The sequence below is a fragment of the Heteronotia binoei genome, chromosome 1 (genome assembly GCF_032191835.1).
Source record: "Heteronotia binoei isolate CCM8104 ecotype False Entrance Well chromosome 1, APGP_CSIRO_Hbin_v1, whole genome shotgun sequence".
NCBI classification, from domain to species: Eukaryota; Metazoa; Chordata; class Lepidosauria; order Squamata; family Gekkonidae; genus Heteronotia; species Heteronotia binoei.
The window spans coordinates 167,873,671-167,892,603 of record NC_083223.1 but is presented as its reverse complement, the minus strand read 5'-3'; the positions used below and the strand labels follow the sequence as shown (position 1 = coordinate 167,892,603).

Genomic DNA, 18,933 nt, shown 5'->3' with positions numbered 1-18,933 from the left:
TCTCTGGGCTACATTATGTAATGATATAAACTGAAGGGAAAAATGTGACCTTCAATATTTGCTGTTGGAACTGAGGTCTCTCAGAATCTTCAGGGTTTCAAAACATGACATTCCAAACAATCTTCAATAAACAGAACATACATCTTCAATGTTCCTTTATCAGAAAAGGCAGTTTTAATTTCTAGGAGGTTCACTATCAATCTTCCCTTCCTCCTTTTTTTCTTTTTTTGAGAGAGTCACATATTTAGCAATATTTAGATATGCAACATGCAGTGTGGGAGGGCGGTCATTTGGGGGCTAAATAATTTTAAATCTGAGTTCATCAGCCAGCTTCAGCCGTGGGAAAAGGTGGGATATAAATATTTTAATGAATAAATGAGCAAGCAAGCACTCATACAACAGACAAGTACTACCAATATGAAGTATGAAGGCTGTTATTTTTCATACATGTAATACATATTTCCTGATCCTGGTCATAGTCTCTTTGCTTTTGAGGAAGGACAGGGCCGCAGAATGTGTTTGTTCTACAGACTATTTAAAAGGCTGTGCTCTTGGTTTTCATAGTAACACTTTAAGTAAAGACTTGCACTTAGAATACTGCATGCTATGATTCTAATCAATTTCCCACAGATTAGATATTGTGGAATACTGTGCCAAAGAACCACATTTCTATGCTTCATATGGATAAGCAGTAATTCCAGATCTCACCTGGAAGTTGGCAACCATGTTGGATTCATCCCATTATAAGAACCAGGTTAGAACTGATTCATTGTTTTTATTTCCCCTGCTGTGTACAGCAGCTTCAGGCAGGCCACAACGTTATACAAACTTACATAGAGCAAGAGATGGCTCTGCTTAAAACACAAACATTGTTCTGCCTTTCTCAGATTTCCCTCTGAAGGCTTATGCTTCCTGGTGACATAAACTTGGTGGGAGGGGGGAACGGTCTCTAAAGACAGTCAACATTACTCTATATTTGGCCCAGAGGAATTGCAATTGAATGATGCAAGCTACTCTCTGCAGTGTATTCAGAGACCAAAGTCTGCCTGTGAAACACTCAAGGACCTGAGAACACTACACTGAGTAAGAATCTGCTCATCTGATTTCCCATAAAAAGATAGTATATAATCAGCTCATCAAATTACAGTAAACATAAAGGGAGAGGTGGGGGGGGGGAAGAAGAGCGAAGGGACCACGGCTAAATGATGGAGCATCTGCCTCCTGTGCAGAAGTTCTCCAATTCAATCCCGAGCATAGTCAGTTAAAAGGGGGCCAGGTAGTATGTAATATGAAAGACAGCAACCTGAGACCCTGGAGAGCCATTGCTAGTCTGACTACTGACCTTGATGGAGCAAAGGTCTGATTCAGTGTAAGGCAGCTTCATGAAGCTGCATTAATACTGACTCAGACTTTTGTCCATCAAATTACTGTCTTAATTGCCAGCAACTTTCTCCATGGTCTCTGATAATGGTTTCTCACATCACCTATTTCCTGATTGTTTTTAACCTGGAGATGTCCTAGATTGAATCTGGGGCCTTCTGCAACAGCCTTGTTTGTTATCCAGCATTTGATTAACCAGAATGCTCAGTTGACCAGCACTGCCCAAAAGGCAAGGTCGTCCCCCTCAGCCTCCATATCCCTGTGTCTTCCAACATGTGTGTGTCCTACTCCCACCTCTCCAGCATGCCTCTGAATACTGCCAGGCTTTGGACAGCAAACTGACATCAGCCTGGGGCACCTTCTTCCTTTTCAGCATGTCTTATGCTGTTGGGAGACAGCTCTGCTTGAGGTCTCCATTGCAGCTGACTGGCTCATCTGCCTGCTGTGTAGGATGGTCATCTGTTTGGGAAGTCCCCCCAGGCATGGGGGCTGTTATGGTGTTGACAGTAAAGTGGGTAGCAATCACTATGAATTTCTCTGGGTAGGACAGCGCAATAAGCTTGAGTTTTCAAGCACATTCAATTGGCAATCCCCCCCTTCCCTGAGTTCTGGAAAACAAAGCTTTTACAGTACTTACTAGAACTATGAATGATTTAGTTTTAAAATCTTCTAAGAATGTTTATAAACTGCCTGAGAAATTTGAAATGCAAGAAAAAATAGCTAAACATTATATTTGTAACCATTCCAGAAGGGAAACCATGTTACAAAGTGGCAGCAGAATAACAGGAATGCAGTGGCATCTTAAAGACGTTTGTTTTTGTTTAGCCACTAGCTAACATTTGCTTCTTGGCATGGCAAAGTTTTGCTGTCATAAAGTCTGTGGTCTTCCAAAACTTTAATTAAATTCAGTGGCCTCCAACAGAGGTTCTAAAGTGGAGCCCACTGTAGGTACACAAATCGAAGCACAAGTCACTCCATAACTAGCCGCCCTGAGCCTGCCTTAGGCGGGGGAGGGCGGGATATAAAAATAATTTTTTAATTATTATTATTATTATTATTTAGTTTTAAGTTAGCCACACCCTTTTTGTACTTTGATCCATGTTAACCAACTCAAATTCCTCGTCTGTCAGTTTTGTCACCTCATAATTTTGATGCCCAACAGGCAGCAGTGCACTGTCTTATGCTAAATCAGGCAGGGAAGGACTGGAATGTGGCTGAGATTGAGTGAAGGACTCCCTGAATGATTTTACTTTGCACAATGAAGTACTGCTGCTTTATCAGTGGTACATTTTCCTTTGTTCTTAGTATACCTACACCAGCCTTGGGAATCATAAGTGTTCTTTAGGAGTATGTTTACCATATTTACTTGAAAAGAAGATGAACCTGATTGTAAGACAACCCCATAAAGGTGTTATACACGCACACACAAAATTTATTACTGGGCACAACTGAAACTTGTATGCATATGTAAGACGACGCCCTCTTTTTTTGATGGAATGCCTGGAGTGGAGACCTGGTTTTGCATGACTAAATATCGTATTCATATTGATAACCACTATGTGAAATTAAGATGTTCTTTGTTTGTTTTGACATGAATAAACAACATATCACACCTGGAAAGGCACCAAGTGTTATTATGAAACAATGTCTTTAAAATATAGGAGTTCATGCAATGTACTGGCTTCATTTCTGCAATACAGGATAAAATATTTCCTTATGGTAAACAAATGAGGACAAATAAATATATATCTAACTGGGAAAGTCATCCTGATGCAATGCTTTTAATGAAAGAATAAACCATACTTTATCATGTTTTCTATATTTTTTAAGGAATTAAAATAAAACAGAACATCTTTATCTTATTTTTGCACAACAAAGTGTAATCAGATAGCATTTGTGGCAGTGTCTTAGATAACTCAATTAATATGACCAGAAGCATGATGTGACCTCAGCAAGGTCATCCAAAATATGGTGCACTGTATCTTACTCTCCCCACTTCTGTGGACATGCACGAATGTAAAAAGTTCTTCTAAAGCATCCTTAGGCAATTAATATATCAACTGTACCTACTCAGAACAGCTTAAAAGTCCTCTGTTAAATCACCATTTCTCTCTTACCTTGTTTTTAAACAATGGCAGAATCATCTATATTTTTGTGAAAAGAAACAGACATTAACATAATTGCTGCTTGACAGTCATGACTTTCTGTCTTAAGCAAAAAGTTCTTATTCATATCAGTCTGAACAACAGAATGTGCACCGACTAGGAATATTAAAGCATTTCTACCAATTATGTCCCAGGGAAGCATTTTCATTTTGTTCCATGTTCTATTTGGGCAACCACCACAGCTGTTTAGATGTGGCCTCCTAAAGCATATAAATTCTCTCTCTTTTTTTTTCTGACAATCACTTGCCAGTGGAAAAAGCTTACCTATCAACAATTTTTTGTAAACAAGTTGATAAAAGAAAAATAATTGACACATCTCTTTAGCATGCCTTCTTTCAGGAAGGTTTCTGTCAACAGAGTGGAACTTAATACTCAATATAGACATCATCATAATGAAAAAAACCCTTGTCCCTTTTTACACTTAAAAAAGCTAAGATACCAATGTCAAGCAAGTACCACAAACAGTAGGGAAACTGCTCATAATTATTTTGTTAGTGTTTACCTCTGCAATTTTGATCCGTTTTGCTAGTTCATCAAGTGAAGAAAAGCTTTCTTCCAGTGAATAACCTTCCAATGAACTATAAAGTGCTTGTTCAGCTGGTATATGTGAAAGAGTGTCAGGGTTCTCTTGAGTTCCTACGTATTTAACAGAGTCTTCTCTGTCTTTTATGCAACCATTTAAAAACTGTTGAAAAAAGTCTTCTGATCCTTCACTTTCCCCCTCCTCTTCCAGTTCTGTTGATTCCTGTATCCCTTCATATACTTCGACATATTCAGTCGCGACCTGTTCAGGTGTATTACTTTCCAAGTACACATTTTTGCTAATGTCTGATGAAGTTCTGCCTGGCACAGATTTTCTATCATTTTTGTAAACAGGCTGTTGCTGCTGCTGGTTTAATATGCTGCTTCCCAGATGCTCACTGGAAATTACACTAGAACCAATGTAGTGATCCAAATGGAGTACGTTCCTGTCAGACTTAACATTGTCACCTGTGGAAATTAGATCACAAGGCATATAATCAGCATTTGCCAAAACCAGTGCATCTACCATTGGTTCACTACAGCACTCTGCTGCAGGCTCCTGAGCAGCTGCTTCTATTTTTGATACATCCTCAGAGAACTGTTCTCCTCTCAGCTGCAGACTATTATCTTCAGTGCTTTCCTTAGAAGACAAACAGCCAGAGAAAAGCGTGCCCAACACCCCTGGGGACTGGGAGGGAAACTCCCGTCTTGACTCAGCACTGCAGCGCTCCTCCTCCATGTGGTCCTTCCTTGCAGCCAGCTGAAGACTTGCCCTCTTGCTAAGTGTATGCCGGCTATCAGGCTGGAAGCTCTCACTCTTCTCTGTGTGTGTGTGATGATGATGCTCTGGCCCCAGTCCAATGCCAGCCCAAGTTTCAGTGTCTAAATGCAACAGGGAAAAAGTTCAAGCATTTTCAAGTGATTCAATACACCAGTGTTATGGAGGGAAATATCAGTAACCTGATAACAGTGTATTTATTAACAAGGAATTAACTTGCGCTAATTCCTGGTTGGCAGCAATACCTCTAATTTCCAAGTGAAAATACTGAAGCTAACTTATTTCTATTGATTTTTTAAAGAGACCTTAAGGCCATGTCTAAATATTAAACAAGGGTGCAATTAGATATATTTTGAATGATTTTATCTCACTCTGCTAAGACAGGACTAAATTTCCTTCTTAAATATTCTATAGAGCAAGAATACAGATTCCCCCCCCCGCCCAACATATCTAAGAATTGCTTCATGATACTGCTGCCAAATAGTATATTGCCAGCTACATATTACTGTTTACTAAAATAAAGACTAGCACTGGAAATGTTTAAAATATCTATGTTGTTTCCAGTTGTTGTTCTGCACACCATTGGGCATTCAATGGTGCTATTAAAATAAAGGAAGTTACTGTTGGACTGGATTGTTATCTTAATGTTTAAGAAAACAGTGCACAAACAAAGATTATAGAATATAGGTGTCTGAGGTGATGTGAAATGCTTGCTGGTTACTCTTGATGCAAGACATAAGCTTTTTGAAAAGATACTTGTGTAGTACTGACAGGAGCAGAGCAAGTTGAGAGTACTGAAAGCTCTAGCCAAAATATCATGAGAGGTTAAGCAAGGATAAATAATTAGCAGAACAGAGCTGAAACACTGTGCTCAGTATCATAGGACTAAACATTATATGTATTTTATATTTATACAAACACAGAAAATGAGGAATATTTGACTTTTGTAGAAATATGAATACAAATATGCACACAAACTGGAGCCCCATGGCGCAGATTGGTAAAGCTGCAGTACTGCAGTCTGAGCTCTCTGCTTACGGCCTGAGTTCGATCCCGGCAGAAGCTGGCTCAAGGTTGACTCAGCCTTCCATCCTGCCGAAGTTGATAAAATGAGTACCCAGATTGCTGGGGGGAAAGTGTAGATGACTGGGTAAGGCAAAGGCAAACCACCCTGTAAAAACTCTGCCATGAAAACGTAGTGATGCGACATCACCCCAAAGTCAGAAATGACTGGTGTTTGCACAGGGGACTACCTTTACTTTTTATGCACACAAACATTAGAAAAGTAATTAGTATGTGTCAAATGCTTCCTTGAATTCCCTGGAAAATACAATAAATGGATTGGGTCCATTAGAGCAATAGCACTCAGTCTGCAGCTTGCAGAGTCAACATTCACAGTTATTATTGACCAAAAGAGCCATATTTACTTTCATCTTTGGCATGAGGTTTGTATCTCAGGGAGGCTCACATTTTACTGACACCTCTAGTCGTCGCTGTTTCAAGGTGGAAATCACCTGCCAAACAGCTGTCTTATTTAGAATACTACATGCAGTTCTGATCACCGTATCTCAAAAAGGACATTACAGAGCTGGAAAAAGTACAGAGGAAGGCAAGCACGATGATTAGGGGGTTGGAGCACCTTCCCCACAAGGAAAGACTGAAGAGTCTTGGACTTTTCAATTCAGAAAAGAGACAACTAAGGAGTGACATTATAGAGGTTTATAAAATTATGCATGGGGTGGACAGAGCTGACAAAGAGAAATTTCTTTCCCTCTTCCAAAATTAAAACTTGAGGGTATCCAATTAAGCAGATGGGCAGAGTAGGTTCAGGATGGACAAAAGGAAATATTAATTCACACAGAGAGCAATTAAAATGTGGAATTTTCTGTCGGAGGATGTAGTGATGGCCACAGGAATAAACAGCTTTAAAAAAGGATGAGATAGATTCATGTAGGATAATTCTACCAGTGGCTACTAGTCATGGTGAATGAGGGGAATCCTCCACATTCAGAGGCACTTAGCCTCTGAATAGAAGAACCAGGAGGCAACATCAGGGGAAGGCCTTGGCCTCTGTGCCCTGTCATTGATGGACTATTGGTCTGATCCACCTGGGATCTTATGTTCTGAGAGAGCCTTCCTGCCTTGGAACAGCATGGTGATGGTGGGAAAAACACAAAAATGTCCCCTTCCTTTGTTCACAGAAATTCTGCTGTTGGATCCAAGCCAATGAGTAACTGTGTATTCTAAATCAAGCTTTTATAACATCTCATCCATTTTAAATGACGCAGGAATTTCTAGAAATGAGCCATTTCTAGTATAACAACCATTTCAACTTTTATCCAGCCATGGGTTTTACTTTATAAAAAAGTCAATGTTCTTTGAATTTGGCTTATTTAAAGAGGGAAGACAGACATTGGCATGGTATCTGAGGGAAAACTTATCTGACACTTATTACCACGGCTAACAAAGATCAACAGTGCAATCCTAAATGGAGTTATACTCTCCTAAGCCCCATGACCTAAATCACCCTTTTACTTTATGAATTGTCTCCCTGAGTTTAATGATAAAATATACAGATAAACAGAATGCAGCAAATTTTCTTAGCATAAATGGTACTGAAAGCTGTTTATAATGTATATAATGATTTTAAGTGTGAGGTTTCAGTTTGAGATTTCCTAAGTTTCTATTTTTGTGTGTTTGTCTTCTAAAAATCTAGTTCAATGTACACTAAAAGGCGCATAAAAGTATTCCAAAGGAATACACTACAGCCTTATAAAAAGTTATACTTCAGCCTACAGATATCACCCCAGTGCCCTGTAGCAGACTGAGTGGCAATTAAGTTTTAAATCTGGGCAGTCTTTGGCAAACTCATTGTCTTCCACTCTGCACTGCTGCACAGGATTTTTCTGAATCAAAGACAAAGCACTGAAATACTGGCCTTCTGAAGAGATGAGTAAATCAAAACTCAAAAAAGTTCAGTGGAATGAGATGTCAGGATCAATTTTCACATCATATCTGAAAAATCATTACTGTAGTTTGGACATAACTGTACCCAGAATCAGGCTTTCTTCATGTAAGGTCACAAGAGGACACAGCCATTAATACAGAAATGACTTATGTTCTTATCAAGGTACAAAAAGACCTTTTGACATTTTCCAAGTAGACACAAAAAAAAAGTACTTAAAAAGTGCCTTTTGCAGTTGCAAGCTTCGTTGTGGAAAACAGGAACTCAAATCATGGATTTAGCATGCCATACCTTCATTGTGAACTGTGAGACCTGTCTACCCTGCAGCGAACTAAAGACAGCTGCTACTGCTTGCTCCTTTGAAATCTATTTACCAACATCTCCAAGGAGAAGTCTACAGTCTAGAGACAGTATGCAGACTTCCAGGCAGAAAGGGTCTACCCAGCTGACTGCACTTCAGCCATTTTTAGTCTGGTTTCCTATTCCCATGCAGCTGAGGTACAGAGGGCAAACAGACCAATTTTTAATAATGGTGACGTGAGCTGTATAGTCTTTTCCCATGTAAAGCCCAAATATTGTATTCTGTTTACTTATTTGCAAGGGAGTCTAAAAAAAGAAAAGAAAAGATGCCTGCCTTCTTAATTTTGTTCTAGCAAAAAAAAAATTCCTATCTACTGTTGTTCTAAATGGAAGCTTTCCATATAGTAACTTGCACAAAAAAATTACGCTCACAAGATATACAAATGTGGTACCTGAATCAAATGCAGCAGCACCTCTCTCCTTTAATTCTTCAGATCCCATTAAACCTGTGAAACTATTGTGAGTCTGGGACTTTTCTTCACTTATTAACTGTAAAACAGGAGAGCATTCTAATAATTTCAGAATGCAGCTTTAAAAAATGTTATGCAAACATGATAGAGTTATGGGACATCAACTCCATTCAATACATTTAACAATCTAAAAAACACCCAAACAAATAAGACAGACAGAGTCAAGGAAAATTTCACAGCTTACCTTGCTTTGGGAGACAAGAGGCCTGCAATCAAACAGAAACAAAACAAAAAAGAAACAAAAATTAACAGCTGCTTTCATCAAAATATCCTTCACAGCAATCGTCATCAAAACTAAACGACAAATCAGATTAGTTCTTTCCATGCGCTAATATTAGCACAGAAAGTTTCCAACAGTGAAACACTATCAGTGTGCCAGCATAGTTTTAGAGCAGCTAGACCATACACTAACAACATTACCAATGCCAATTATCTCTAATGGCACAGAAGGCAGGAGAAGTGGTGAAATCAATACAGGACTTCAGAAATGTTCTTTTAGTATGTGTTTTGGAAAGTTGATACCTTTGGTGTAAATTGTTCTGAGCTGAAACCAATCAACAGTACCCTTTGATTCAACTAAGAGAAATAGCACTACATCCTGTTGCTGTTTTCCTTGTGAGAGACAGGACACAAGTGCAACAAAGTGGACTTTCTTACATTTTGCAGCACTCTGTACTTTCAGTTTCTCTGCTTTGCTCAATGACTTAGTTTTCTTTCTTTTGGGGGCTTTCAGACAGAAACAGGAATTCATATCAAAAGGAAGAGCAACAACTGTCAACAACCTTTCAAAATTTATAATGTGGGATTAAGTAAAAACAAATGACATACCTACATGTTTTGAAATAAATGCACAGCATGAGTCAGCACCCTGAGGTGGGGCACCTACCAAGGCCCATGGCTTCCAATGGGTCCCACTGCTGCTGACCACCTCCTGCTACGTACCTGCTTCCTTGTGAGCCTTCCTGCTGCCCTCAATCCTGGCCACACATAGTGCCCAGCACTCCTAAGGGAACAGCATCTGGCCACTGGAAGGGCTGATAAGGGGGAGGGGGAAAGAATGCACCAGTGAACAGTGGGGTATGCAGACAGAGGAAGGCTAGGGGACCCTGGCACTTTTTGCCCAGAGTTCACCAAAACCTGGAACCAGCCTTGGTGCATAGGATTAATATAAAGTCATAGTATATGTTGTTGAGACTGGGTAGAGTAAATACACCATAGACAGCAATCTCAAAATGCAGCATGGTGAGCTCCATACATACAACAGGGACTCTGGACCATGTTCTGGCCACTGTATGGTTCTCTTCCCTCCAATTTTATTCTCCTAACAACTAGGGGAAATGGGCCAGACTCGCTCAGCTTAATCTTAGTATTATCCAATGAGCTTCATGTTTAGAGAAGGGACCTGAGCTCGTCTCCCTTGTCACAATAAGCACATTACATTATGTAAGGAGTTCCACCATCTCCTCATTGCACTAGCTAATGGTTCTAAATGCAGTGCAAAGAGATCCTAACAGGAAGATAAATGAAAAGTCCTAATAGGGAGATATGAGGAATGCATAAAGGAGTTCTCAGTACTGCAGCCTCAGATTCAGTAAGTGCAATTTCTATTAGCAGATATTTAGCAATTATTTTTAAAGCTATTGTGACTCGTAAGAAGAAATATGTTAGAACACAGTCATGCTCTTGGATCTTACCACAATTAAGTGAATGCTTTACTCTGCACTTCCTTTGAGGAGCTCAGAGTGATTGATATACATGGCTTCCTATCCCCAATTATTAATTTTAAAATGCTGTGAGGTAGGATAGACTAAGAAAAAGCAACTGATTTAAGGCCACCTTTGGAGTTCTATGACTGAGTGGAGATTTGAATTCAGATGCCCCTGGTCTAAGCCTACCACTTTTATTTATCACAAAATATTGCCTTCCTACAACACACACAAAGCTAAAATTTGGAACACAAAAAGTCCAAATTACATTAATAAGAGAAGGCTAAAAACAGGGTTTTAAAAATATATATTACAAGTAATATTAAAAAATAATATTTAAAAAATTACTTTATTTACCTTTCTCCCCAATGGGGACCCAAAGCAGCTTAAACTGTTCTCCTCTTCCCCATTTTATTTTTATAACAATGTTGTGAGGTAGACGAGGTTAAGAGTGTGTGGCTGGCCTAAGGTCATCCAGTAAGCTCCCACGGCAGAATGAAGATTTGAACCTGGGCCTCCAGGATCCTAGTCAGACTCTCTAACTATACTTCTGTAACAGTGTCCTTATACAACACTTCATGTGTTCAAAGCACTTTATACATTTATTTTAATAACCGTTACAACCCTATAAATTAAGCCAGAATTATTATCCTCAAGGGGGGAGGGGGTTGAAGTTGAGAGTGGATTGTCTCAAGACAACAAGTTCACACTTCAAGATGTTATTGAAGTAACTAGATTTGTTGTTCTGTGACTGAAATTGGAGGTAGAGAATCTTTTGCAACTGGGATTGGAAAAAGGCTCTGTAAAACATAATGTCAATTCCAGCACACTCATATCTTTACATATCACATCATCTCCCAGACATAATTAAGTCTGACACACACACCCATCCAATCACAGTCTCATCCTGCTTACATGCTCTCCCCCCATGTCTACTGCTAATATTCCTAATGTCATCAATATCAGCACTGAAACCTTTTCTTTCTTTCTGATGAATATTTGAAGCATCCATAATAAGCTGCAATATATTTTGATCAAAGGTTCAAGGCAGACTCTTTCCCAACTTTACTACCCAAGAGGTACCAGAAATCAAACCTGGATTGTAATGTAATGTCTCTTTAACAGGGGTACTCCCTCAGCACAGTGCAGATACAAATTGTAAAGCCTTAAGTATTATCTTGTTGACTTGGGTCCAGCCAGTGTTTTGGTGATAACTGGTTTGTTTGAGACACTAATAAACTGAGTATTTATCCCTTTCAATACCTGGATATTGTTGGATATTTCCGCAGTTCCTGCTAGACATTACATGGTGTCAGAAGACAATGGTGTTTTTTGACCTCCATCTCCATTAGAGTTACAAGGTAATCTGGCTGAGAACTGTAACAAGACTTTCAGTTTTATTTTGCAGCAGCTGGAGCTGAAGGTCTGTCTGACAAACAACAAGTAGGTATCCTGTTGAACGGTGTGGGAGAGGAAGCCTTGTCTGTTTATAATAATTTGTTTTTTCTGATAAGAGTCAAAAGATATTGAAGAGGTTCTTCAACAGTTCAAGGAATATTGCACTCCTAGGAAGAATGTGATATTTGAATGTTTCTCTTTTTGGACTCACATTTGGAGGCATGGAGATACTTAGAGCTTTCCATTGTGAATTTGGTCCCACAGTTAATGAAATGATTGGAGATAAAGTTGTTTTTATTGCAACAGAGAAACTAAAAAAATGACTCTTGAAGGAATCTGCTTTTGAAAAAGCAGTGGAGATATGTCAGCTAGCCAAAATAACAACTCAGCTACAAACTATGACTATGTTATCAAAGCAGCTGTGTGAAGTGTCAGTTGATAAAGATTCTCCGGATACTTTTACTCATTTGCACATAAGAAGCTGTACTCAAAGTGTAGACATAATTATGTTAGAGATAAAGAATGTTTTCAGTGTGGCAGTGTGCATACGCCTCAAAAATGTTTGAAGCATTTGAAAATATTTGTTATAACTGTGGTGAAAAAAATTACGTAATGTGAAAGTAGGAAATTGTAACAAAAGTTGACAGAGACACCAGGTTCATGAATTGGATATACATAATCTGTTTACTGGAGTATTGTCTCACAATATTAACGGTCCTGTTGCAACTCAAGACCCAGGGTGGTATGCAAATATAACTTTAAGAGGATGTGTAATAAAGTTTAAGGTGGATACAGGGGCTGAGGAAAATGTTTTACCATTTAAGATATTCAAAGGGTTGCCGGGTAAGAAAACATTAATTAATAGTAATACAACTCTTGTAGCTTATGGTGGAACAAAAATAAAGCCTCTGAAGACTATTGTTCTTGAAGATTTTACTTCAAAGGGAACTGCTAGACTATTGTTTTATGTAACAGAGACATCAACTCACCTGTTATTGGATAGGGCAGCCTGTGAGAACTTGGATTTGGTTTGTCAAGTTGATGTTATATGTCCTGCTGAATTTCTGTCATGGGAACATTTGTTTACAATGAATTCTCATGTTTTTGGAGAATTTGAAGGTGATCACCACATACATATTGATCTATCAATTCCTCCAGTTATTTATGGATGTAGAAAGGTACTTTTTGCAATTTTGGATAGATTAAAGGAGACTTTAAGTCAAATGGAAAGAGCAGGAGTAATATCTAAAGTTGTGGGACCTATGGAGTGGGTGAGTAGTTTGGTTATTATAGAGAGAAAGAATGGAAAGTTATGCATATATCGTGACCCTCATGACTTGAACAAAGCAATCTGTAGGCAGCATTATACTATTCCCACAATGGATGATGTTTTGAGTCATTTATCTGGAAGGAAATTTTTTACTATTGCCAATGAAAAGGATGGATATTGGCAAGTGAAATTAGATGAAGCACCTTTATGATTCTGCACATTAAATACACCCTGGGGAAGGTATTGTTTTCATCAGTTACCATTTGGGCTTAAATCCTTGTGAAATATTTCAATAAAAAATGGGGAAGCCTTTGGTCATATAAAAGGAGTACATATGATAGCTGAGCTATGACCCAAGCAACAAAAACATTTGAGGAGCATGATCAGATTTTATATCAAGTTATGGAGACAGCAAGGGCTAAGAATATAAAATTTAATAAGGAAAAGATTCAATCAAAGGTTGATTCTGTAAAGTATATGGGGCATATAGCGACAGCCCAAGGAATTCAACCAGATAATGGCCATTAGAGAAATGCCACCCCCACATGAGAGCGAACCAAACAAAATAACATGATGCAATTACGAAAGCCAATAAAAACAATGACAGCAATTTATCAAGAATTCTTATAAATATAGTGATTTTTTCACAATTTTTCAAACATTCTTATAACAAGGTCAGTAATTCATACAAAGCCATATAAAGCCATTCACAATAACTGAGCACATACAATACTTCAAGAGAATATAATTCTCACAATAAAGTGCTGAGTGCAAAAAGTGCTTGCATACTAAGTATCAAAAGTCCGTTTTCTGAAGACTCCACAGGTCCACCTCCAACAGAGGCCGAAGACGGCTGGCACTTGCCACGCCGTTTCAAATTCCTTTGTCAAAGAGGGGAGATAGAAGTTCTTCCAAAACTTTCACAGTAAAGAAACATTCAAAAGCACATACAAGCACTCGCAAACCTTCCAAGGGCATATTATGCAAGGTTTGCGAGTGCTTGTATGTGCTTTTGAATGTTTCTTTACTGTGAAAGTTTTGGAAGAACTTCTATCTCCCCTCTTTGACAAAGGAATCTGAAACGGCGCGGCAAGTGTCAGCCATCTTTGAGCTCCGTTGGAGGTGGACCTGTGGAGTCTGCAGAAAATGGACTTTTGATACTTAGTATGCAAGCACTTTTTGCACTCAGCACTTTATTGTGAGAATTATATTTTCTTGAAGTATTGTATGTGCTCAGTTATTGTGAATGGCTTTATATGGCTTTGTATGAATTATTGACCTTGTTATAAGAATGTTTGAAAAATTGTGAAAAAATCACTATATTTATAAGAATTCTTGATAAATTGCTATCATTGTTTTTATTGGCTTTGTAATTACATCACAGAATTTTATTTGGTTCGCTATTTCCCCGTGATTCTTCTTTGTTATATTATAGCACCCACATGATAGGCAGGGGTGTCCTTAGATTTTTGAGGTCTGTGCAGTATCTGTCAAGGTTGTTCCACAGGCGGCAGAACTTACTGAACCTTTGAGAAACTTGCTGAAAAGTAATGTATTATTTCAATGGATGCCAAAACATCAGAAGGCCTTTGAAATGATGAAACAACAGTTGTGTCAGGCACCTGTGCTTCACTATTTTGACAATGCAAAGCCAGTGGTGGTGCAGGAAGATGCATCAAAAGATCACCTCGGAGCATGTTTGCTTCAAGAGAACAGGCCAGTGTATTATGTATGAAGGTCACTTAGTTCATCTGAGCAGAATTATGCCTAGATAGAGAAGGAACTGCTTGCTATATTGTATGCAATTAGAAAATTCTGTCAGTATGTGTTTAGTAAAGTTGTTTTAGTTCAGACTGATCATAAACCTCTAGAAGTAATTTTTAGGAAGCCAGTTGGTAGTAGCACTTGTTCGTGTGCAATGTATGTTGTTACAACTAAAGAGATATCAACTTAATGTAGTACATACTCCAGGGAAGCAAATGTATCTTGCTGATACATTATCATGGGCTACTGTGGACCCTCCTGTAAATGATGAAGAATCTGTAGAGGGTGAAAGAGTAGTATATCAATTGAGTACAATAGCTAAGCATTCTGGAGGAGTAGCTACTATGAAGGAAGCTACAAGCCAAGACTGCTAACTTCAGACAGTACAAGCCTTTGTAAATCAAGAATGGTCATGGTATGTGACAGATGTTCCTTCTGAGGCAAAGCCATTTTGGCCAGTAAAGGACTTGTTATGTTCTGAAGATGGTTTTCTGTATGTGGGGGAAGTTATCCCTTTGTCATAGAGGTGCAGCATGCTTTGCCAGCTTCATGACTCACAGCAGGGTATCCAGAGAACCAAAGCTAGGGCAAGAGAAGTAATGTATTGGCCAGGTATATCTAATGACATTGAAATATTTGTTGGAAATTGTTCTGTGTGTGCTTATTTTGCATCAAAAAATCAAAAGGGGCCACTTATACCACATGAGATCCCTGAATTACTGTGGGAAAAAGTGGAAGTAGATATTTTTGAACAGGATTCATCTTCATTTCTTCTGGTGGTAGATTATTTTTCAAAGTATCCAGAAGTAGTAACTCTGCCTGACAAGACTGCAAGAACTGTGTCTGATAGGCTTAAAGCTGTTTTTTTTTTCCATCATGCCACTCCTAAGATAGTTATGAGTGACAACATGCCTTTTGCTAGTCAAGAATTTCAACACGTTGCCCATGATTGGGAGTTTGAACAGTGAAGAAGAAAAAGAAGATGATGAAGATATTTGATTTATATCCCACCCTCCACTCCGAATCTCGGAGGGGCTCACAATCGCCTTTATCTGCCTCCCCCACAACAGACATCCTGTGAGGTGGGTGGGGCTGAAAGGACTCTCACAAGCAGCTGCCCTTTCAAGGACAACCTCTGCCAGAGCTATGGCTGACCCAAGACCATTCTAGTAGGTGCAAGTGGAGGAGTGGAGAATCAAACGCGGTTCTCCCAGGTAAGAGTCTTCACACTTAACCACTACACCAAACTGGCTCTTTAGTAGTCCACAATCTAATGGGATGGTAGAAAGAGTAATTAATTCCATAAAACAGCTTATTAGAAAGGCACAAGAGGCACAGAGGGACCCATATCTGGCATTGTTGGAATATCAGAATACACCTGTTACGGGACTTGTGTATTTGCCAGCACAGATGTTGATGGGCAGGATATTACATAATAAGTAAACTGCCAGTAACTATCAGTTTGTTGCACCCTAAAATGCCCAGTGGGGTAAGAAAAAATCTTCAGAAACTTCAGGAGAGGCAAAAATATTTTTATGACCATGCAGGAAAACCCCTCAAGCCCTTACAACAAGGGGACTCAGTGTGGGTAGAGACTAAAAAAGACTGGTTTCCTGCCATGGTAATAGAAAAGTGTCACCAACCCCATACATATAAAGTGATGACCTCAGATGGATCTATTTATTGGCATAATAGGCCCCAACTAAAGCATAATCGTAGGGCGTCTGTAAATAGTGAGTCTGAGGCTCTGGGGCAAGTTGTGACCACAACTGAAGATGTGGATATACAAAGTGGAGAGTCTTGTAATATGCCTTCTGAGAACGTGGAAGATGAAAAACAGCATGAAAATATATCTGATGAGACATGTGTAGTGCAGGCTGAAGAAAGGCATCCAAGATATGTAACATCTTATGGAAGACTTGTTTTTTCGCCATAAAGATATATACCTTAGTGATTGTATTAGCTTAATGGATGTTTTGGTATCTTATTTTTTAAAATTTCTGTAACAATTTTTTTTTTGTGAGAGGGAGATATGATGTAATGTTTCTTTAATAGGAACACTCCCTTAGCACAATACAGGTGCAAGCTGTAAAGCCTTACATATTTATGATCTTGTTGACTTGGATCCAAACAGCTGATAACTGGTTTGTTTGAAACACTAATAAACTGAATGTATACCTCTTTTGATGCCTGGATATTGTTGGATATTTCTGTGGTCCCTGCTGAACATTACATGGATCCTCCTTCATGAATTATAGGAGATTGTCAATGCATTATATAACACACCACTGAGGTGCCACTAATATCCATGATGTTCTCAGACCAGCAAAGCCCTCTGATCAAAGAAGGAAGCACTTCCTACACAAATATATAACTTTCACTTCAGATTTCAACTCTATGTTTGCCTCCATAAATATTGTAAAGCTAAATCATTTTTACACCCCTGAATAAAAAGTAAAAAGTCCACAACCCTGAAGAAATCTCTAAAACAAATGATTTGAAGTTATCAGCTGGAAGTCAACAAAAACTAAACACCCTGATAGTCACAAAGAACACACATAAGTCTGCAATTTCCATTGCCAACCACAAAAGAAAAAGGCTTATTTTAGCGCACTGGTGGCTGCAATAATTTTCATGTACTATGATGCCTGAACAACATTTTTACCTAACTCTCCATACTTTCAGAATATTAGAGAAAGTGTATCCTCTTACAGCTTTTTCTAAGGAAAGTTGATACTGACAAAGGAGATGTGTCAAATGCACTGTCAATTACAATCCCATGCATGTATCAAAGCATGCATTGTGAAGGAGCTGTGTAAACCAACTACACAAGTAGTTCTATATTATTACATATTATGAAAGAAGAATGGATGCTACCACAGCTGTGATGCTCTAGCTGTGACTGATTTCAAGATAATGATGTTTCCATAAAATTAGGCTAAATCATTACTTGTGTGTGAGAATAGCACTCTTGTGCCAATCTAAAGACCAACAAATAAGTGCCACAAGGTTCAGTCATTTTGGCTTGCAGTGAACTATCTCTGGAATTTGTTTGCTGGAGTGTCTAACTGGGGAACCAAGACTAGCAGGTGAGACTTAATGTGCCATATATTTGATAGGGGAGGCATGGCATTGGAGTAGGAGTACTGACAACCCAGGCAATTTAGCACCTGTGCTCTTTTTTAGCCCCTCTCTCAGTACATTGTAAGCCAAGTCTTATTCTGGCTATTAAGTCCAATCAATTCCTTTATTTGCAGAGGAGCTAGATGCAATAAAACAGCAGTGATAACAGCAACAGTAAGGGCAGAGGAAAAGAGCTATGTGATGAAAAGTGAGATATTAATAAACAAGCAAGTTGCAATGGTAGTGAAAATAATCGTTTTTCCACTCTTTTGTTCCATCCAGCAGAAGTTTTTGAGGGGAGAAAGTTAATCTAGGCTGCCTTCAGATGACCCTGACATTGTCAGACACACACACTGTGCATCTGCATTGGTACATCATGGGTTAGTGGTGTTAGTTTTCAACCACATAAGAAGGGAAGGGGGAGAGGCATGCGTGCAAGCCTAGCAACAACTGAGATTTGTGCATATTTCTTAATCACAGTTAAGCATGACATCCAAATGCCTAGGAAACCTTCAAGAAAGAGCGGCAATTTTTAGAGGGGGGATTATATAACCCTCCCAAGGATGATTTCCAAATCATCAAGAGTATTCTGAGCTTTGGGGGGGGGGGAATGGTTAGGGGGCTAGGATTTTAGGCAGCCTGGGTGGGGGGGGACAATGTATAAGAATCAAACCTAACATTAAGGAGCTGAAATATGGTCATTAAGCATAATGGTCTTTTTGAATGTATGCCTGAGATTGATGTAAAAGGAGTTGCAACCACTGCTGGAAGTGGTTTTTGCAAAGCATGGTTTGCAGGCAATCCAGGGTAGAACTAACCAAAATATACTCAATCTGTATGCCACAGCAATCTGTGGACAGGCAAACAAGGGAACATGAAAGCTGATAGCAAATTTTTGGTCTTCTAAACCATGGTGTGAAATATCACAAACATGATACCTGATTTGAGTCTGAAGTTTTAGACTGATTTATTTAATTCACTTATATGCTACCTTTCTCCCCAGTGAGGACCCAAAGTAGATTATTTTACCTC

At 38.9% G+C, this 18,933-nt stretch overlaps 1 protein-coding gene across 1 annotated transcript in view; it reads right to left on the bottom strand.

Annotated features, from left to right (window-relative positions):
• CNST (consortin, connexin sorting protein) overlaps positions 1–18,933 on the bottom strand; it is a 111,621-nt gene that overhangs the window by 23,172 nt on the left and 69,516 nt on the right. The window contains exons 8-10 of the mRNA XM_060243831.1: positions 8,825–8,846; positions 8,563–8,659; positions 4,048–4,949 (exon numbers count right to left, since the gene is read on the bottom strand). Coding sequence (XP_060099814.1) covers positions 4,048–4,949; positions 8,563–8,659; positions 8,825–8,846 — 1,021 coding nt within the window. The remainder of the gene's footprint in view (positions 1–4,047; positions 4,950–8,562; positions 8,660–8,824; positions 8,847–18,933) is intronic.